The 21,325-nt window shown below is 52.9% G+C and overlaps 2 protein-coding genes across 7 annotated transcripts in view; one reads left to right on the plus strand and one right to left on the minus strand.

Annotated features, from left to right (window-relative positions):
* Positions 1-34: 34 nt before the first annotated feature.
* On the minus strand, positions 35-19,972 carry HAUS8 (HAUS augmin like complex subunit 8). 3 transcript variants are annotated; one of them, XM_045492469.1, is made up of 11 exons: positions 19,737-19,972; positions 15,515-15,579; positions 12,592-12,647; positions 8,332-8,413; positions 5,789-5,881; positions 5,592-5,686; positions 4,922-4,987; positions 4,659-4,817; positions 3,397-3,538; positions 1,401-1,542; positions 35-440 (listed from the first exon to the last, which is right to left on the minus strand). In XM_045492469.1, the coding sequence occupies exons 1-11, from the start codon at positions 19,889-19,891 to the stop codon at positions 242-244; spliced, it is 1,254 nt and encodes a 417-aa protein (XP_045348425.1). In that variant the 5' UTR covers positions 19,892-19,972; the 3' UTR covers positions 35-241. The 3 variants fall into 3 exon arrangements, with proteins under 3 accessions (XP_045348425.1, XP_045348426.1, XP_045348427.1); XM_045492470.1 differs by lacking the exon at positions 19,737-19,972 and adding an exon at positions 18,057-18,336 and having other exon boundaries at positions 41-440; XM_045492471.1 differs by lacking the exon at positions 19,737-19,972 and adding an exon at positions 17,710-17,836 and having other exon boundaries at positions 41-440.
* The window catches only part of MYO9B (myosin IXB), a 91,205-nt gene continuing 88,293 nt past the window's right edge, over positions 18,414-21,325 (plus strand). For all 4 annotated transcript variants that reach the window (XM_045492460.1, XM_045492464.1, XM_045492467.1 and 1 more), the window contains exon 1: positions 18,414-18,511. The gene's annotated coding sequence lies outside the window, so the exon portion shown is untranslated. The remainder of the gene's footprint in view (positions 18,512-21,325) is intronic.

Raw genomic sequence — 21,325 nt, forward strand, 5'->3', positions numbered from 1 at the left:
GACGCTTAACCGACTGCGCCACCCAGGCGCCCCGAAAGTTTTATTTTTTAAATATCAGGCGAAATGCTCATACAAAACAGCTGTTCTGCTGAATTAGTGTCTAAAGTGCTTGAGCTCCCAGAGCGTCACACGTGCCACCATAGCACACGTGTGCCCTGAGCCAGTGGCAGGGGACGGGCTTTCTTCCCGACGGTTTGCAGGGGTCCCCAGCTGTGTCAGGGGACACAGCCTGCACACAGATTCACACCGTGCGCGGCTCACTAGTGGCCAGCAAGAGCGGAGGCCTGACGTGTCCCGGAGTTTCCCCGCAGGCGCCTTCTTGATTGAAATACCACTGGCTGGAGGCCGTGAGGCCCTGGGTCTCTTCCCAGGCCTCCTGGTTGATCAAGGCCGCCTCTTTACTTGCCTCGGCAGAGAGTTCCAGCACCTGGGCAAAGCTCCTGCAGAAACAACAGGGCAGGTGAGGCCTTTTCGCTCTCTGTGCCCAAGAGCCAGACAGCCGGGGCACCTCAGCCTTCACGGCTGCGGTGTGGGGAAAGGGGTTACTTCCTGTGTGTTCGTGGGAAAACGCGGGAAGCTCCGTCTGAACAGAACCCAGAGACGCCTGTAAGAACAGGACTGGGCAGGCATAAAAGATGGTCTTGGGAACACTGACGCCGTGTCAGGAACCACGCCACGAAGGAACCGGGTGGTCCTCACACAGCATACATGATGGTGGGGAAATCCACACTAAAGGAGCGTATCCGGCCAGCCGAATCTGAGACCCTTATGATCTGGAGCCCTCTGATGGGTCCCCCTTCAATCTCAGGGCACGTACAGGAGCAGCAAATGCCCCAGCATGCACCCGGCTGTTCTTCAAGGGTAACTTTCCAGTGTTCTAGGCATTTCAGGAAGTAAATTGAACATCACAAAGGAGAACACCACAAGATTCTTATACCGAAGAAGAGAAGGAAAGCCCCAGAGTGAAGAAAATCCCCTGCGGGAAAGATGCCGGTGGGGGAGCTGGCTGTGGGGAGCACTGGGACCTGGGGCACATGCATGTGAGACCCATCGGGCTACACTGCCAAGGTCTGTGCCTGTTCTCCATGCATTTACACTCCGGTAACAAGTTCTAAGATCACCCCAGGAGACACTTAAAGCGTGAACAGCCGATCCAAGGGCACCTGGGGTGCTGTCACTCTGAGGAAGTAAAGGGCTGGGGCTGTTAGTGCCCCCTTTCTCCCATGTCTGCTGAAGAACGCACACAGGGGTTTGCACTGACTTGGGAGGTGCTTTATCCACCCCCCCCCCCCCCCCCCCGCCTCAGTGGACCCTTGCACCCTTGGCCTCTGCAAAACCACAGCTGCCTGCTCTCCTGCGTGTGGCAAGCTGCTCCCAACTTAAAATGTTTTCTGAAATACCTTCGGAGCTCTAGATCCTTCTTTTGGGTCATTTCCTTGAGTTCGCTCAGCAGGTTCAGAGCTTTCAAATTTTCTTCTAAACTGCCGATCCCAAGTTCTCCCAGCAGGTGGCATGTGGTCGTCAATTCACGCTGCAAACTGTCTGGAGGGGAGAAGGGAGGGTCAGCCAAGGGTTTCAAGGCGCCCCAAGCAATGGATGCGAAGGTTGGGCAGCTGACTAGATTTTTCGCGTTCACTGGAATGCTCTTAGGCTACGCTCGCTCGCATCGCATCGTGAAGCTCAAAGGCAGAGAGGATCGGGTGGAGGGAGACATTCACGTGCTGGTACCGCCCCTTTGCCGGAGATCATGGCGGCCTGAGATCGTGGGTCAGGCTTGTCCGCCATGCAGGCAGTCACTGGAACAGACCTGGACAGCCACTTCGATGTCCTCAACAGAAACTTACACAAAAGGCCAAGGAAGTCTGTGCTACGAGCGACTTAAACCCAAGCCCGTGGTTCCCTCTCTCCATTCCCAGGATCTCTGTGCCCCCACCCCCGAGACAGCAGCCTGTATCCACACTGTGTCCCACCTGCTCTAAGAAAACCAGCACCTGTCCGCTTCTGGCACACACACCTGTACACACGTCAAAACTGCACACAGTAACAGCTTGAGACCTCGAGAAGGGTTTTTCCAAACACCCGACCTCTTAATACTTCTAATGGGGGTCTGAATCGCATCCTCCCCAAAAGACACGTTCGGGACCTAATCTCGAGTGCCTGTGAATGTGACCTCCCTGGAAATGGAGTCTCGGTAGACATAACTGAGTTAGAATGAGGTCACAGGGCAGGGTCTGATCGGTACCCGGCATCCTTCTAAGAAGAGGGGAATTCAGAAGTGGAATGCTCAAGGGCAAGGCTGTACGAAGACACAGGTGGACCGCAGTGAAGCTGTCACCAGCCAAGGAAAGCCAAGAACCGGGGGCAACACCAGAAGCCAGGAGACAGGCATGGAACGCCTCTTCCCTCAGAGCCTCTAGAAAGGTCCAGCTCGGCTGAGGCCTTGATTTCAGACTTCGGGACCCTGAACTGATGGGAATACGTTTCTATTGTTTTACGCTGCCCAGTCTGTCACTGATTCCAGGAGCCACAGGACACTCGTACACTCCCCGACCCCAACTCCTGGCAACCACCCATGGCACTTATGAGAGGCGGAGTCCAGGAGCCACAGGCGTGCGTGGCCACTGCGGTAATCCTAAAACCGGACGCCTGCACACAGAGAACTGCTCCACGAGGCTCCTTCCTTAAGACTCCATGCCACTGGCTTCCTATTTCATACTGGGAAAAGCTGGATTAAAAACCATCTCTGTCCGAGATTACCAATTCAGCAACACCCTCTGTGACCTTGAACTGTGTCTATGGAAAGTTCTGGAAGGAAAGTCCATCTGATTTTAGGTGGAGATGTCCTACTACATCAGCCTCAGACAAAACATACTTAGATGCCTGGCAAGGGCCCTGCCTGGAAATGACCGGATTCCAGGACGGCTGAAAACTTGTTTGGGGAGGATACTTGCTCTAAAGAGAATTTTAAGACCGAGCACGGCACTCTGCACGCCTGCTGATTTCTTCAAAGGGTTAGGCGGGAAGCCTGGGCAAGCGAGGGATCCCACGGAGCTGCTGAGAAAGCAGGACGGGCCCGGGGATCAGCAGGTCTGAAGAGACCCGCCCCCAGTCTCAGGGGATTACATCTGCTCCCCAGGAGTGCCTTTCAGCAGGGCTGGGAATTACTGGCCCGTTCCACCGACCCGGGTTCAAATCCCAGCACGGTCCTTACTTGGGGCACAACTCTTGACAAACCCCAGCTCTGCCGGCCCCCATGTTCTCTGCCATCTGATGAGGGATGCGCCATCTGCCTGACACGACACAAGCGGATAAAGGTGGCTGGCACACAAGGAGCGTCGACACGCACTGGCCACTCGCTGGACCCGCTCCCTGTCCAGGAGCCGCCCTGTTTCCTACCTAAGAACTGCTGCCCGTCCCCGTCCAGGTGGATTGATTTCACCGGAAGTTCATGCCTCGTGGTGTCCAGGGCCGTCGCGAACGTCTTGTACTGCTCCTTAAAGCGCTCGGCCACAGCCTCGTAGGGGCTGAGCATCTCAATCTGCAGGCAGGAGGGAACGAGCTTTGTCAGACAAGACCCAGTCGCGCACTTGGGGAGTCCAACAGTCCGTGTGAGGTGAAGACAGGCCGTTCTTTCAGAATCTCCTAAGGAATCCTCCAGGAAGCTTACGTGGGTGTGGCGGCTCTCCAAAGGCTCAGCCAACAGCAAAGTGGCCCAGGCTGCCTATGAACATGGTTTCCAGAACATTCCAGGACCAGGCCCTCACCTTAGGGAGCTTGGGCCCTCCTGCTTCAGAGAATTGAGCTGAAATGTCTGCCCCCTTGTAAGACTACCCCAGCAACCCCCTTCTCCTTCATACATGCTGTCAGGGTCCTCGTGGGGGGTTGTAAGGACACATTTGCTTACTTGTCTTTCCTTTTCCTAACACTGTGAGTTCCATGAGAACTGAGACCTCGATCTTAGCTCAGGGCCTGGCCGCAGGGTGTTCTCTCTCTCTCTCTCTCTGTTTCACACACACACACACACACACACACACACACACACGGTATTATGGATTGATCACGTTCCCCCAAATTCCTCTGTTGATGTCCCAACCCCCAGCACCTCAGAACACGACCTGATTTGGAGACAGGGTCTTCACGGAAATAACGGGAGTTAAGATGGAAGTTGTTAGGGTAAGTGGGCCCTGATCAGAGTTCGAGACACACGTCAGGCTCTGCGCTGATGGTGCAGAGCCTGCTTGGGATATTCTTTCTCTCTCTCTCTCTCTCCCTGTCTGCCTCTCCCCCACTCGAGTTTTCTCATTCCCAGGGCTCTGTCCCAGTGCTGACCACACGGCACCAAGACCTCGTCTCCCACCAGCACCCTGGCCCTGCAGGGAGGCCTGGACTGCATCTTCGTGTCACTGAGCACAAGCGACAGGTGCCTGAAGAATACGTGCACGTGTGTGATGAAGGGACAGGTCCCTGTGGCTGGTTGGTACTTGACGTCACAGCCCCGTCCTCTGAGAAGCTGTCACAGACTGACACCCAGCGGTGTCAAAAGCTGGCCGCAGAGTGAGCGCCCGGCGGCAGTGACACGTACCGTCAACAGTCCCTCCAACTTCCCCGCCGGGACCACCCCTCCGGGACACGTGGCTCGGAGACCAGTCACTGCTGACCTGAGCGTCTAGGATGTCTGCCAGCTCCCGCTTCCTCTGACAGAGGAGAAGTTTGCGCTTCAGCTCGTGGGCCTTTTTCTGCAGCTTCTCCCTCTCTTTGCACATTAGTAATAAGTTTCTTTCTGCCTTTTCTTCGAATGGAACCAGGTTGTTCTCCATCTGTTGAGTGTGCAACAAGAGCTCAGGCCGGAGGAAACTCCTCTCTGCGGCTGACAAAGGCCGCCTTCCACCCACGTCACGCGGGAACGAGGCTCCGTTCTCACCTTTACGGCCAGTAGAGTCAGGAGCAACGTTTGGGATTCCATCATTTCCATCGACTCAGACGGGCCCTCGAGGGTGAGAAAAAGACATTTTTGGTTGCCGACGAATTGGTATAAATCTAGCTCTCTCCCCCAGAGGGGCAGAAACCTAACCTTTACAAACTTTACTCAGTTCAGGAGTTTGAGGATTCTGTAGGTCAACCCACTGTGTCTACTTTCCAGTTTGGTCTTTTTGGGCACTCTGGGAGAAGGCAGAGGAAGGTCTGGCCCCGTCCCGTGGCTGGCTGGTGAAGGGCCAGCCAGGGGGCACCCATCCGGTCACCGCCACACTGGAACCAGGTCTCGGGCCTCCCACCCCCGTGAGACCGCAGCCCAGCTGTCCTCCCCTGGGGACACCGCCCGGCCCCGGGCCTCCCCGAGCACAGCATCAGCAAATAAGGCCCCAAATCTCATTTTTCACGCGATCTCGCATTCGTAACTACTCCTGTATGTGTACTTGGGGAAACGTAAGCTCTAGGAACATTCTGAAAACACGCGTGGTCTCCGGTTTGTCCTAAAACGCACGGCTGGCTTGTTCAGTCATAAAGCCTCAGGGCCTTGAGTGGCACCTGAATGGGGCAGGAGCTGGTATCAGGTTTCTCTGAGTAGCTTCCCTTTCATTTCGGACACTTACTGGGCTCTTCTTCTGTGAAGCCGAAAAGGACGTCGACTCGGTTTTCTTTGACATCGTTTTTTCTAACTGCGGAGTCTTTCTAACCATGCTTTTGTCTAAGGCCAAGGAGAGCATTTTGAAGGTGAGAGGAGCTTCCTTCGGAAGCCGACTGGGACAACCCCCCGCTAGGGAAAGCAGGGGCAGGGCGGACGGCTTACCGTTGATGGCCGAGAGGTCCAGGTCAGGCGGGGCGGTGCCGTGCCCTTCCAGCAACGTAGACTGCAGGTCTCCTTTCCCAATGCCACTGTTGTCTGTGGGCCCAGGGAGAACCCCCAGAGGTCAGCACGGTCTGCAAGGTACTGCACGCCTCCGCCGGGAAGCCGGCAACCTCTCTGGATGCTACTACCTGCTTCCAAAAACTCAGCTTCTTGGGAGGTGAGCAGCACCGAAGGCTGAGAAAGCTTTGCGACTCCCCAGCCAGCGGGTTGAATGGCTTTCTAAGTAGAACTAGAAATGAGACGCAGGCTTTATAAGCCTTTCTGCGTAGCTTAATAAAAAAAATGCTGTGTTCTGGGTAGGAAGTCTGGTACGCGCCACGTACTTGTCCTTCCCTGTGTTTTTCCCTTCTTTCTCCAGCGGCTTCTGGACTGTTCATCTTCCCTGGGAGTTCCCTTCATCTTTACCTCTATTTAAAACTGGGAAATTATGCCTTACACCGTCTAAAATGGGCCCTGGGGTACTGCGGGCTTCAACTAGGCAAGGGCTCCAGTGGGCTGCAAAACGAACAGACAGTATGTGGAATTCTCTGTCGTGTTAGGAACTAAACAGAAAGTGATTTAATGAGCAGCCGTGAGGGGCGCCTGGGTGGCGCAATCGGTTAAGCGTCTGACTTCAGCCAGGTCACGATCTCGCAGTCCGTGAGTTCGAGCCCCGCGTCAGGCTCTGGGCTGATGGCTCAGAGCCTGGAGCCTGTTTCCGATTCTGTGTCTCCCTCTCTCTCTGCCCCTCCCCCATTCATGCTCTGTCTCTCTCTGTCCCAAAAAGAAATAAACGTTGAAAAAAAAAATTAAAAAAAAAAAAAAAAAGAAACAAAAATCGATTGACCTCGTGGGTAAGGGGGGAGATGAGACTTTATTGCTATTGTTTTTGCACTGGTTCTAGGTTTTGTCATCCACGTGTACAGACAGCATTTCCACTGAGAAAAGTAATCTCCTAGGGAGCTAGACGGTGGAGCTCGAATAAGCAGTATCTCTTAATTATCATAGTTATGTTTTTTTCATTAATGTGTATTTATTTTTTAGTATATGTGCTGCCGAAGCGAGCACAATGTTTATTTATTTTTGAGAGACAGCGCGCGCGGGGGAAGGGCAGAGGTGGGGGAGGTGGGGTGGACGGAGACAGAGGATCCAAAGGGGGCTCCGTGCTGACAGCAGACGGCCCGACACGGGGCTTGAACTCACAAACCGTGAGATCATGACCTGAACCGAAGTTGGATGCTCAACGGACTGAGCCACCCAGGCGCCCCCGGATGTGGCCAGCCCCATTTCTGACCCCTCTGGGTTGTACTCCAGCCTTCCCGGCTTGACCCACGGCCCTCAACCCAACTGCATGAGGAGAGACCAGAGAGCCGGCCCCAGTTTCACGTGCTGTTTCTCAGTCATGCCCCCGGGTCAAGAACAGCACAAATGCTGACAAACAACTAGACCAGGACCAGCAAATTTTCAAGCCCCCAAAATGTGACTACTGCTGTTGACCGGAGGCCCTACTGACAAAATAAAGTCAATCAGCGTGTATTTTCTATGTTGTATGTATTATACACGGCATCCTTACACACGCTGTATCGCTCTTCTGTGTACGTTCTTATACGTACCGCACCCTTACGACAAAGTAAGCTAGAGAGAAGGAAACGTTAAGGAAGTCACGAGATAAAATACGTTCACGCCACTGCACTATGACAAACCCGCATATAAGCACACCCAGGCGGTTCAAACTCGTGTTGTTCAAAGGTCAACTGTACTTCATTTTTAACGATGAGACTCAAAGCTGTTGCCGTTTTGAACAAGGAGGCATGGGCCAAGGAACGGTTTTGCTTTTTATGAGCTGCTTTCGTGCCAAAGAGCTGCCGGTGATCGCTGGAGAAGTGGGCACGTGACGAGCTGGAGGAAGCGCCTGGGGAGAGGCCTTCCCAGAGTCCGGGATGGGCACAGGGATTACAACGGAACACCTAATACACAGTGACGATCTGAGTGGGGGGTCATGAGGGAGTTTCCACCCTCCTTGTCCACTTTCCATTCTTTTTTACAAGGAACACCTATGTCAACAATCAGGAAAACTGCAAGGTTTTCGTATCACTTTGGGGACAGCTTCTAGAACGGGTCAGGGGACACCATTACGAAGAAGACCTAACCCAAGGTGGCGAGAGACAGGAAGATGAGGCCTCACGCCCCTTCTGAGTCTTGCTTCTGGAAGTCCCACCCAAGAAATAGTCACGTGACCAAGGAAGCGCCATGTTGGAAAGGTGGCTCTTCTCCGGGGCCATACAGGACGTAACCTCCCCTTTCCCCCTGCCATTTCCCTACAGCTCCCCACATGCTGCAAATTTGTCCTCACACAGAAACACTTTAACTAGCTGCTGCTTCTGACGCTTCCCAGAAAGAGGGAGCTTGACTTTAGCGTACTTGAAAACAAAATTCACCACCGTGTTCATCCCTTACTGAATGGACTTCAGAGCTGTCTCCCACCCTCCTCCATCTTTACACACCTTTGCTCTTCTGGAGCAGGTGGACTCTCCTTGCACCTTCGGGCATCTTCCCACTGGTCTTTAATGCATCTGCTGCAGAAGCCTGTTAGAGGAACACATGACATTTAGGGCAAAAGACACCTCCCCTGCACGAGAAGGGGCCCCTTCATGGTCTGTGCAATTTGCACCTGCTATTACTTGGAAGCAAGGCGTAGACAAAAAGAGTTCTGACCTGTAATTACCATATACACGGGATGAACTAATTTTGTCAAAAAGGATACCCTCACATGCACAGAATATAGGAAAACACCAAAAAGTGTACCAAGGATTATCTCTGGCATGGCAGGTTCCAGTTGACTGATATTCTACATGCTTTATAGTATTTACAAGATTTTTATTTTATTTTATTTTATTTTATTTTATTTTATTTTATTTAAGTAGGCTCCGTGCCCATCACGGGGATCGAACTCACGACCCTGATATCCAGAGTCACACGTGCTCTACCAACTGAACCAGCCAGATGCCTCCCCCCTGCCCTGCATTTGCCAGTTTTAGACAAACAACATATTACTTCAGTCATCAGGAAAAATAAAAGTTTTGTACAGGTATTAATCTCCAAAACATTAAAAAAAAAAAAAAGCCATGCAGAGTTGGCAAACCATTACAATAACATACAAGCAAAAAGAAAATCTCCTAAAGAGCAAGAATATTTCAATGCGTAGACACCACTCCTATTCAACCCCCTACTGGAGGTCTCAGAATAAAAAATAAAAGGTAAACAGATCAAAAAGCAAGAAGTAAAACTCTCTTCTTACAGATATGACATGATTTACAAAGAAAATCCCAAACGCCACTCAAACTAATAAAGTTTATTTAGCAAGATTGCAGGATCCAGGGTCAACATAAAAAAAGCTCATTTCTAGCAATGAACAAATCAGGAAAGTGAAATTCAAAGACAGTACTATATAAAAGTTTCAGTAAGGAAAAAACAAAGCTATGTATGGTGATAGGTATTGACTAGATTTACTGGGGCAACCATTTTGCAACATATACAAATGCTGAATCATTATGTTGTATACCTGAAACTAATATAACTTATGTCAATCATACCTCAAATTAAAAACGAATTTCTTCATTTATAAAAAAAGAAAGGGGTGCCTGGGTGGCTCAGTTGGTTAAGCGTCTAACCTCGGCTCACATCACGATCTCACAGTTTGTGGGTTCGAGCCCCACGTGGGGCTCTGTGCTGACAGCTCAGAGCCTGGAGCCTGCTTCAGATTCTGTGTCTCCCTCTCTCTCTGCCCCTCCCCCACTTGCCTTGTCTCTTTCTCAAAAATAAATAAAAATTAAAAAAAAAAGAAAAAGAAAACACAGTATCACGTATAGCAGCACTAAAAACCACCAGATACTTAGGTATAAACCTAACAAAATATAGGGAAGGCCTATAAGGAAAGGAAGGCCAACATGACCAAATAAATGGATAGGTGTACCACATCCATACATTGAAAGGCTTGGTGTTTTTAGGATGCTATCCTCCCTAAACTGATGCACAGATTCAATACATTCAAGATCCCAGCAGAAATTTGGTAGAAAACGGCAAGCTAAGTCTAAAACTTACATAGAAAAGCAAAGGGACTAGGAGAGCCAGTGTTTGGTGAATAGAGTGGGAGAATTCACACTAACTGATTTAGAGACTGCAGTAAGCTTGGCATCTGGAACTGGCTCAAGGACAAGTAGATCAATGGGAAAAAATGGAATCCAGAAGTGATGCGTACAAAAAACGTCAAGTGCTTGTCAACAGAGGTGGTGACAATACAATGGCAGAAGGAAGGTCCTTTCAACCAATGGTGCTGGAACAAGAAGACATCCATACACTTAAAAATGAACTTCAATTCCATTATCACACCAGATACCAAAATTAATTCAAACTGGATCACAGACCCAAATGTAAAATCTAAAACTATAAAAGTCATAGAAGAAACCATGGGAGAAAACCTTTGTGATCTTGTGTTAGGCGAAGATTTCTTAGGTGAGATACCAACAGCATGGCCCATAAAAGCAGAAATCCATTAAGATGGACTTCATCAAAATTGAGGATTCAATTCTCCTCAAAAGACCCTACAGAGAAGGACAAGACAAGCTACACACTAGGAGAAAATATCTGAAAATCACCATAAAGGGTTGGGGCCCAGGGGAGAGAAAGAGTTCTCCAAACTCAACAATGAGAAAACAACCCAATTTAAAAACGGGCAAAAGATCTGAAAGAACACACCAACAAAGATACAGGAATGGCCAGTAAGCACATGAAAAAATACTCAAGATCAGGGGCGCCTGGGTGGCTCAGTCGGTTAAGCGTCCGACTTCGGCTCAGGTCATGATCTCACGGTCCGTGAGTTCGAGCCCCGCATCGGGCTCTGTGCTGACGGCTCAGAACCTGGAGCCTGCTTCGGATTCTGTGTCTCCCTTTCTCTCTGACCCTCCCCCCATTCATGCTCTGTCTCTCTCTGTCTCAAAAATAAATAAACGTTAAAAAAAAAAAAAAATTAAAAAAAAAAAATTCTCAAGATCAGCGGTTGTTCAGGAAAATGTAAATTAAAACCACAACAAGATACCACTTCACACCCACCAGAATGGTTTCCATCTCAAAAGTACCGACTGGAACTCTCCACAGCGGAGCCACTTTGACCTGGAGCCACTTTGGGTAACAGGTGAGCAGTTTCCTACGAAGCCAAAAATACACCTACCCTACAATTCCTCTCCTGGGAGACCTGAGAACGCATCTACACGGAATCCCACAACAGGAATGTTTGAGGTGGCTTTGTTCACAATTGCTCAAAATGGGAATCAAACCAAATGTCCTTCCCTCGCAAACGCTAAACACAGCATGGAACATTCTTCAGCCATCAGAAGGAACCAACACTCACTGCGACAGGCAACCACAGGGAGAGACCTCCTCTCCTTTATGTCAAAGAGGCCAGACGCAAGAGGCTGCATCCCGTGTGACACCTTTTAAATGACCTTCCGGAAAAGGCAAGGCTACAGAAACAGAAACAGGTAACCTCCTGGGATGCAGTGGGGCTGGCTTCATTGGAGCACCGAGGGATCTTGGGAGTGACAGACTGTTCGGTATCTTGACTGTGGTGTCTGTGACTGGGTGAGTTTTTGCCCAAACTCGCAGAACTGTAGGCTGGAGAGTGACGCCTTACTCTACGTAAACTGCATATTAAGAGATGGGGGAAAAAAAAAAAAAAAAAAGAAGAAAGAAAATGGACAAGCTCTTAGAGATGGAAACTACCTCAGCAGGGAGACACATAGGGTGCTGTAAACAAGTCTGCAAGGCGACATTAAAATTATGAGGCACGGACTGTGATCTTTTGTTGAAAATCACTTCAACAAAATCACTCCGGCTGATGACGTGTCCGTGTAGGTTCATCAGTTACAAATGTGCATCTCTCTGGTGGGGGGGTGTTGACCAGGGAGGCTATGAGGGTGTGGGGCAGGGATTCTACGGGAAATCTCTGGATTTCTGCTCAATTTTGCTGTGAACCTAAAACTCCTCTAAAAAAAAAACAAAAAAACTAAGTCTGTTGAAAACAACCAACCACGCCCAAGGAGTGACATCAGTTTGTGAAAAGGTTTCCTTTTTCCTCAAGTGGGATCTTAAGTCACACTATTACTCAAGTTTGTTTATGTATGTAGTCCTTCTCGAAGACCCGGTAGGTGTTTTTCAAACACCAGTCAAGGGGGCACCTAGGTGGCTCAGTTGGTTGAGCGTCTGACTCTTCTTGATTTTAGCTCAGGTCATGATCTTGCAGTTTGTGAGTTTGAGCCCTGCATCAGGCTCTGCACTGACAGTGCGAAGCTTGCTTGGGATTTTCTCTCTCTCCCTCCCTCTCTGCCCCTCCCCTGCTCTCACCTTAGTTCTCAAAATAAATAAACTTAAAATTCTATAAATACCCGCCAAGGCCAAAGACTGTGCGCTGGGCACCTGACAGAACTGTTTCAGGACAGAATCCAGAAAGGAATTATCAGGTTGAAAGGCAGGAACAATTTCAGGTTTCAATCGAGGTCATGTCTTTGCAAAGGGGATCCTCAGAGAGACCGCTGCTCACAAAAGAGACTCAAGACTGGGAACGAAGGACGAGACAATCACAGAGGCTGCTGGGTGAAATCCCCGAAAGGCTTGTTCGGGGACCATGCTGTGCCTGGCTCACGTGACTTGTGTCAGAATTCCAAGTTCTGACGGAGCTCTATTCAGAACATTCAAAAAACAGTCGTTACCTTTTTGGTGGTTTTCTTCTCGTACTGCAGGTATCGGGACTCAACCACTCTTCCACCTGTGGGGGACACGTTGTTGGTTTATAACAAAACTACAACAGTGGAGTGTGAGAACTGGCCCACCCCACCCCTGCCATGGAGAGCCCGGTACTATGCCCCCTCACCAACCCCCCCCCCCCCCCATCAACAGCAGGGGCAGCAGAACTGTTCCTCCTTGCTCCTCTCAGATCCTGTCCTTTGGCATCCTCGAGCATGTATGGGACACCAACTGTATACAACAACATGGATGGGATACTTGCGGCATCCGAGTCGCTGGGCTAGGGACAGAGCCCCAGAGAGCTGCAGAAGCTATGATGGAGGAATATGAGGGAATAAGCTCAAAGCAGAAAGTGGATTCGGGGGCAGGGAAGGGACAGGAAGCAAGACTTTCCACAGAGGGGCATGTATTTGCCTCCTCGTGTCTTTCCCAGCTCACGCCCTGCGGTCAAGACCCCAACCACCCCTTCCTTCACCCAGGTCTGTGTCTGACCCACTCATGGTACAGGACTTTCACGCCTCTTTACCCCCTTACCTAGCTTAGGACTGCTCGGGAGCCAGGCTCAGCACCAAGCCATACATCTTGGTGACAGCGCAGCCCCAGGCACCCTTCCTGCTGCTCTGTGGCAGCAAGGGGGTGTCTCTCAACAGCCCCAGTGACCACGCACCGTCCTCTGCTCTGTCTCCCCACCCCCCCCCCACCCCGGACCCTCCCTTGCACTTTCTCCTCCCACTTCCCACAGGGGGCCCATCCCTCCAGTTAGCTAGGGACCAGATTCCACTTCACTGGCAAGACAGAAGCAGCTCCAGGAGACCCTCCCACCTCAGCATCCAGCAGCCTCCCAAGTTCAGGGCCATATCCCGGCCCCACCACGTGGAGGGACCTCTGTGCTTTGGGGTAAAGCAAACCCTCCACTCTAGGTGCCAGAGCCCGGCCCTCACCCCCACTCCCCAACCCCAGTCCCCCTCTCCAGTGGTCTTCCTGCCATTATTTCTCCCTCCACCTAGACCCTCCCCCCCCACTTCTCCACTCCCCTTTACGATGCCAGCTCCTCTTCCTCTCCTCTCTCCTGAATCCCACTCCGGTCCAGTCTGGCTTTCCCGATCACCACTGCACCAAAGAAACCCTTTTTGGCAAGACCGCTGAGATCTCCCTGCCCCAAAGCCCACCAACCAATTCTTAGTCCTCACTCTGAGCAACGGCGCTTGCTGGCACCCTCCTCCCTAAAACACCCTGTGCCCTCCTGGCCGGCTGCCCCCTTGGTGGCTGAGAATGGGCTGCCTTGCACATCCATTAGCTGGTAAAGCCTGAGCGCCTCCGGGCACCTCGCGCATCTCACATTCCCACCTCGCTGCCCTCGCTCCTGTTCCTGCCTCCGTGACCACTTTTGCTGTCCCTCCAACCAGCAGGCATGTGCCTGCACCTGCCCTCCTTCCCAGCTCCGCTCAGCCCAGCACCTCCCTTGGACCAGGAAGCCACCCACATCCTGTTCTATCCACAAGGTCCAACACACCCCATGTCTCCTTACTTCTCCATCTGATGCGCAGCCAGTCTGGTCTGCTCAAGGCTAAATGCCACTGCCCAGTAGGGAGTAGGTGCTCAGCCAGGCATCCAGTGCACGATTCTACGTTTTTTCTAGGTACACCCAGAGCTCAGAGATGTCCCCTTTTTACTGAAGAGACCCAGAAAGAGTGACACGATTAACATCACACAGTTTGACAACTTGGTTAAGTGACACGGTGATCTCGACCGGATCTTCAGGCCAGGATTTCATCTTTCACTGGGGCTGGAGATGCGGCCACAGCCCTGAGTGGAAAGGAGGTACATCCAGAGTTCATGGGGAGCATGGAGCTGGACGAGGAGCTAGTGGTTGCCCCGAGTGAGCCCTGGATGTGGAAGAGCCACGCCTGCGGGGTGAGTGGGCTCAGACGATCGGGCAGGAGGCATTAAGGGTCAAGGCCAAGAACAGGCAGGGGCCGGGAGAGAAAAATCAAGATACACCAAGGGTCTGCCGCTGGACGTCAAGTGAGGATCAGGGCAAAGAACACCCCCCCCCCCCACCCCCTTCTAAGCACAGGAAACCATCCTGTTTTCAGTCCAACACCATCAGCAAAGGGTTTTGCTCCTCTGGAAGGATCGGAGGCCTGGGGTTCCTTGAACATCTCTGACAAGCAGTTTCAAGTTTCCAGAAACTAAAATGTACATGTTTGTTTTAAACAGGGGTGGATTCTCCACAGAAGCAGTATTGTGACGAAGGATATAATTTGCGTTCAAGAACCAGACCACGTGTAAACATAATAAACGTTAGAGACGAGATCATCGAGCAGCACTGTAGCGTATGAACCTCCAGTCCCTTGGAACTGGAATTCTGCTCTAACTCTGCACTGGCCCACAGCGCACTTGGAGGAAAACAGTTCACTGTATCAGAGGCTTGAGCTCCGACAAGGGGGATCCTCCAGTCTACTGCCCCAAGTGGCACTGACTGCCAAGAGTCAAGGGAGGCTGTGAGCAGTGACAGCAGACCCACACGGGGACCCCAGATGTGGGCACGCCCCTGAGGCGCTTACGGAGAAGAAGCGGAGACTCCAGGGTTCAAAAACAAGTTCGGCTCATGCTCTCCTCACTCACACTTCCTAGTGGTGAGTCCTGGACACAGCCCGTGACGCCCCCCCCCCCCCCCCACCCCCCATGGCTGGAAGGGCCCGCTGCCCTGGATGACGTCCGCCGGGACCTGCCGCACCCCTGGCTGCAGGGCTGGGTGACCAGATTCAGCATCACGCAAAGGTGTGTGTGAAATAAAGTCTTAGCTTCCCTGCTCCGGCCAGGGCTTTTCTTCCCCAAAAGCACTTTCTGAAACTGGATCGTGAGGTAGCTTGCAATTTTGCTCACCTTGTGTTCTGCTTCCTTTCATCTTAGCGCCACTAGGAGTACCGGGACCCCCTGAGGAAGGCTTCCTAGAAGAGGGAGATGGGGATCTTGTTAACATAGTTGGCTAGGCTCAGGGAAGGCAGCGAGGAGCCTGGGCTTCCTCGGGACAACCCAGTCCCGGCACCCTGATGTCCGCGAGTCCGGGCCGCCTTCACTGGAACACAGACACAGAGCCCCTGCCCCGCAGAAGCTGAGGAGGGCCCAGAGGGGTAAGAGTGAGAAGAATGAGCATGTTTGCCAAGCCTCAAAGATCTCAACTTAGGTCAGGGGTTCATTAATTCATCAGGCGTTTAAGTTCCAACTGTATGCACCTGATGCCACCTGGTAAAGGGAGACGGAGCTCCTTCCTGAGAGGCAAAAACAGCGTTTTCCCGTCAGGCAATGTCAAGAGTGCCCCGGACAGGCAAAGAGGTGAGGGGTAGGCGAGAGACAAAGCCCTGTTTGCTCAGGTTCATGGCGAAGGACGTCCAGAGACAGGGATCAACAAGGCCAAGGGCACAGGGCAGAGAAGAATGATGTCGAAATGGAAATTGATCAGCCCTATGGCTTCGCAGGGAACCCAGGCAGGGATACAGGATCAGGAGGAGAGAAAGCTGGGCTGGGCTGGGCTGGCAGAGTCCTGACTTCCCAGCTTAAAGGCTCAGATCTATTTCTATAGCCTTCTTACTGGTAACCTTTCTCTGTAAAGGGCCAGACAGTAAATATCTTCTGCTTCATGGGCCATAGGTTCCTGCCAGAAAACAAGGAACCCTGAATGTTATTCAGCCCTAAAAAGACGTACTGATACATGCTAAAATGGATGAATCTCAAAAATATTATCCTGGGGGCACCTGGCTGGGCTCAGTTGATGGGGCATGCGACTCTTGAGTTCGAGCCCCACAATGGGGGTAGAGATTACTTCAATAAATAAACCTTTTAAAAGTATATATATTATCCTAGGTAAAAGAAGCCGGGCACATAAGGCAACATTTTGTATGATTCCATCTGGAAAGTCCAGAACAGGCGAGTGAGACAGAAAGCTGATTGGTGGTTGTCAGGGTCAGCAGGCTGCAGGAAGAACGGGGAGTGACTGCAAATACATACAAAGTTTCCTTCTGGGCTGGTGAAAATGTTCTAGAACTAGACAGAGTTGGTAGCTGCACCTTGTGACGGTCTTCAGGCCATTAAATCGCTTGCTTTAAAATGGTTAATTTGATGTTATGTGCCTTTCATCTCTATTTAAGGAAAGAAAGAATGAAGCCTGATGTCATGGGGGAGAGGGAACCTTGAATCAGGAGAGTCAGCGATGCCTCCCAGGTGTCCCGTCTGGGCAAGGGGGAATGCCACGAACAGAGACTAGCAACTCGGAAGGTGCACATTGAGGGGCGGGGCAGGGCAGGGGCCTGGTGCTGTAACCCCTGCTGACATCAGGACACAAGCCCCACTGGTCACAAAGTGACCTGTTCAGCTCACGGCAGCCACCTCCTGTGTGGCAGGTTCTGAGGACCCCAAGTCGGTGCTGGGCCACAGTGGGGAGAGGCAACCTCACAAATGTTCACTAGGTGCCGGAAGTTCTGCTCCTTTGCAAAATCCTCCCAATCCTACAACTACCTCACCGTTGGCCTGCTTTATCCTTGTTTTCTAGACGAGGACCTGAGGGTTTGAACAGGTCACCCCTGGCAAGTCTCAGAGCTGGCAAGGGACAGAGCAAAGATTCCCTATGGGGTCAGAGCTAGGGCTCTGGAGTCAAACTGAATGTGGGGAGGGGAGTTCATTGCACCTGTGCCAGCCTCTGGTACCACCCCCCTCCCCCCCAAAACGTCCGAGAGACTAATGGGAATCTCAGGATAACGCAGGGTGGAGAAAACCCAACCAATTTCAGTCGGCCTATTTAACTTCAATTTGCACTGGAACAATAAACATGGGCCGAAAGCACAAATAAAACAAACCCAGCCCAAGCATCACACCTGGCACCGCCAAGTGTTCAAAGTCTGTCTCTCTTGTTCCTGCTGTGACAAATGACCTTCCCTCCCTGAGCCTCTATTATGTCACCTGTAAATGGGATGCGTAGAAAAAAAGAGACTGGAAAGATTAAAGGAGACAGTTTAGTGGCCCAGCACTGTCCACTACAAAACGTTAACTGTAATAACCCCAGATCACATTCAGGAGCCACGCACTGTTGTAAGAGCTTTTCAGTTTCACACAAGGCCTACAAGATTGAGCGGCGGCGTCATTCCGCCGATTTCGCAGGAGAGGAAGGCGGAAGCACAGAAAGGTTAAGCCACTAGCCAAGGCTCGCCCCGCACCCACATAACTGACTCGGGACTCAAGGTCTAGTTCCGCGCCCACGCTCCCGAGCATGCGCAGAGGCCGCACCCCGCCTCCCCGAGCCTGTGCACTCTCGGTGGGTCCAGAAGGGATCAAATCCCCAACCCCCAACGCTGCTGGCCCTCCCCCACCAGCTCCCGGCCATGGCCTTCTCGCCGGCACCGACAAAATCCAGGCCCGCGGCGCCTCAACTCACCCAGCACTGCGCCCCGACGAATCCGCCATTTCCCGCCTTTAACTCAAAGGCCGGCTCTTCAAGTCCGTGTGCCCGCCCTCTCGCTCCGGACCGGGCCATATTGCGGCGCCATAGGAGGGGTGGCCACGGACCTCAGGGAGCGTGCCTGCGGGTGGAGCGGGCGAACCTGGCTCGCGCGCCTCGCTGTGTTCCCCTCACACTTGGTTTCACCCACCAGAGGCAGGAGGCGGTGGCCGGAGCCCGTAGGGAGGAGGCGGGTCTTCGGGACGCTCCGCCCTGCGGCGCTCTGGCGTCACGCCCCAGCCCCGCCCCTCCGAAACCCGGAAGCGGGAGCGCGCGGGGGAGCGGCGGGCGCGGCGGGGCGGAGCGGCCCGACCAGTGGTGGGCGGTCGGGCGGGCGGGCGGCCGGGCGGGGACCGGCCCGGGACCGGCGGCGCGCGGCGGCCGAGGCCAAGGTGAGTGGCGGCGGCCGCGGGTCGGGGGCTCGATCTCCAGGCTCGCATTGGCGGGCTGCCTTGGAGGATACGGAGCTGAGGATTAATGGGAGGAGGCGCGAAGGCAGGAGTCGAGGGAGCGGGAACGAGCTTGGGGGTCGTGAAGGGGTTGCTGGCGATGGGGTGGGAGCGGGATGGTTGAGGAGAAAGTTGATGGGAAGGGCCTGGTGAGGGAGCTTACGGATGGGGAGGGAGCAGGTCTTGTGGCTTTGAGCAGCTTCTCTGGAGGACGTGGCTTTAGTGGTAGTTGGGGGGTCGCAGGAAACGGGGCTAGGAGCGGGGAGGCAAGGAGGCGGGGTTGAGAGGCCCAGGCTGGGGACGTGGGGCAAGGCCGGTGGGGGGACAGCTGAGATGCGATTGAGGGAAACAGTATAGGACGGCCTGGGACCGTCTGCCTTCGGTGGACGGGGTAGGGAATGGTTCCTGGGGGAGGGAGGCGCCTGGGATTCAGTGGGTGCTCAAATCCTGGAGGTCTGAACTCCCTGGTGTGGAGGCCGGCGGAATGGGGAGGGGGGAAATGGGGGATGGGAGAGGGGGAAAAAACTGTGGCAAGAACTGAGGGCCAGTTGGGGTGGGGGGGGATAGAGAGGAGAGGAAAGGACAAGAGTGGCCCTGTACAGACATTGGGGTGCAGCCCATATCATTTGGGGGGTCCCCTTTCTCTCTGGATTCTCCTATTTCCCGACTTCATCCCCAACCTCTGGGTAACTGGAGCGAGTCCCCGGTGCCCTCTAGGCTGGTGTTCTGGTATTTGGAAAACCGCACCACTCTCCTAAGACAGGGCTGGCTGGAGCCCTGGGGTCCCAGGGAGCAAAGAAGGAGGCTCCGGACCTCGTTGGGGGCCCGGAATTGGGTTTAGGGGGGAGGGAACGGGTGTGCACACACCCGCGTGTGCTAAGCTGTCACCACCTCCTCGGAGTTGCATCCTTGGACTTAAATGGGTAAAACGACATACAGGAAATCTGTCCCCCGGCGGCGGCTGAGCTCACAGCCGGGGAGAGGCAGGGCAGCCACGGCGGCAGCCAGCAGCAGCCAGCCCACATGCGCTCCCTCCTCTCCCTTCTCTCCCGGGCGCCCTGTAGGCTAGGGGACTTTAAGGGAAAGCCTGTCTCACTCACACCTCTTTGTCTGAGGTGGGAGCTGGTGGGGACATTGTGTCTTGCAGGTGGAGGGTCCCAGCTCCTACCTTTCTGAGGTGTATTCTGGCCTTGGAGGCTCCAGTCTCTTAAGGCATCCAGGAGCAGTGGGGGGGCCCCTTGGGCATCTGAGCTGGGAAGTTGTTTCATCGTCCCATGGGCCGGCTCTGGCAAGGGCCTTGCACTGGGCGGTTTTAATCAGCATTAATTTCTCTTCTTTCCCAACTGTGGGGGATCCTTGTCCGGGATCTGCCAGAAGGGCTGGGGAGCCTGGGTTTATAGCTCATTCAGGAGATGAATCCGGATAGATGGAATGTAAAGAGGGCCACAGAGAGATAGCTGCTCCCTTTACTTCCAGAATGTTCTGGCCCTTATGGAAGGTAGCTTTTGGCCTTGCTTGCCCCAGGACACATTGTCAGAGCCCAGAGCCCAAAGTCATGCCTTCTACAGACATTCAGTGTGGGCTTGCCCTGGCCAGGATGCTCCCCCCCCCCCCCCCCCCCCCCCCCCCCCCCGCCCAATGAACAGGACTGGAATCTTCTGGTTACATGGCCCTGGTCGTTGTCTCCCTGGAGCGCAGCCAGGCAGGCTTTCACGGAGGGTCCTGTGTCTGGGGTCCTGACCTTGGTCAAGTCTCTTTGTCTGTGTCTTCACCTGCAAAATGAATGGATTGGCCTCAAGCAGCATTTCTCAACCTGAAAACCCAAGCCCTTTTCGATAACCTTCGTGTCTCTGGCATACAGCCCCCTCGTGTTTTATGCAGCCCCTGACTTCAGTGATCCCAGTTTTGTTCAACTTTCCATTGTATGGTTTGTATCCAAAAGACGATCTTTTTACTGCTCCTTTATCTTCCACATGGAAAATTCCACAAATTCCACCTTTGCTTTTGCACGTTACACCTGTTCCCTGAGCTTCAGCTGCATCTTTCTGGTTGGAAGTCGTCCCTGAGACCCTCTCTCAGTTCCAGGCCTCTGGCTCGGAGAAGAGGGTGGAGACTTGGGAATGTCCCCTTTCTGTTTGGCTGTGTGGTCTGTTTTCTGTCCCCAGCAGGGGCTAGTTAACTTGCCACTTCCCTTTCCTTGTCTCCCCCCCCAAAGTTGTGTCTTGGGTGAGCTTAGAGTTCAGTTAAGCCAGGGCTGATCCTTCCAGCACTGGGGGCTAGGCCCCAGGGACAGAGATGAGCCCTCATGCCCTGGAGGAGGGACATTCCAGTGTTCTCCCTCCCCGAGGAATGATGAAATTCAGAGTGCGTGGTCAGTGCAGCAACAGAGGTGGCGCAGGAAGTTGTGAAGACAGAATCAGGGATAAGCAGTGCAAGCTTTGGGGCTTGGGGGAGTTCTGGAAGGTTTCCTTGGAAGAAGTGGCAGGGTCCAAGCCAGGCCTTGAAGGATACAGAGGTGTTCAATCAAGCCAGGAAGCGGGAATTGCATGAGCAGATCCCTGCACAGCTCTGCTCTTTATTGAGCATCTTCTGTGTCGGAAGCTTTTATACCCATCTCTTTTATTCTGCCAACCCGCCGTAAGTGGTCTGGGTTCCTCTTTTCTCAGTATGGAAACTGAAGCTCAGTTTCCATAGTGGCGACCTCAGAGATGGTCCCCTGGGCTTTCCAGAAACATGAAGGATCATTAGAAACCTCCA

The sequence above is a fragment of the Leopardus geoffroyi genome, chromosome A2, assembly GCF_018350155.1.
Source record: "Leopardus geoffroyi isolate Oge1 chromosome A2, O.geoffroyi_Oge1_pat1.0, whole genome shotgun sequence".
Classification (NCBI taxonomy): Eukaryota; Metazoa; Chordata; class Mammalia; order Carnivora; family Felidae; genus Leopardus; species Leopardus geoffroyi.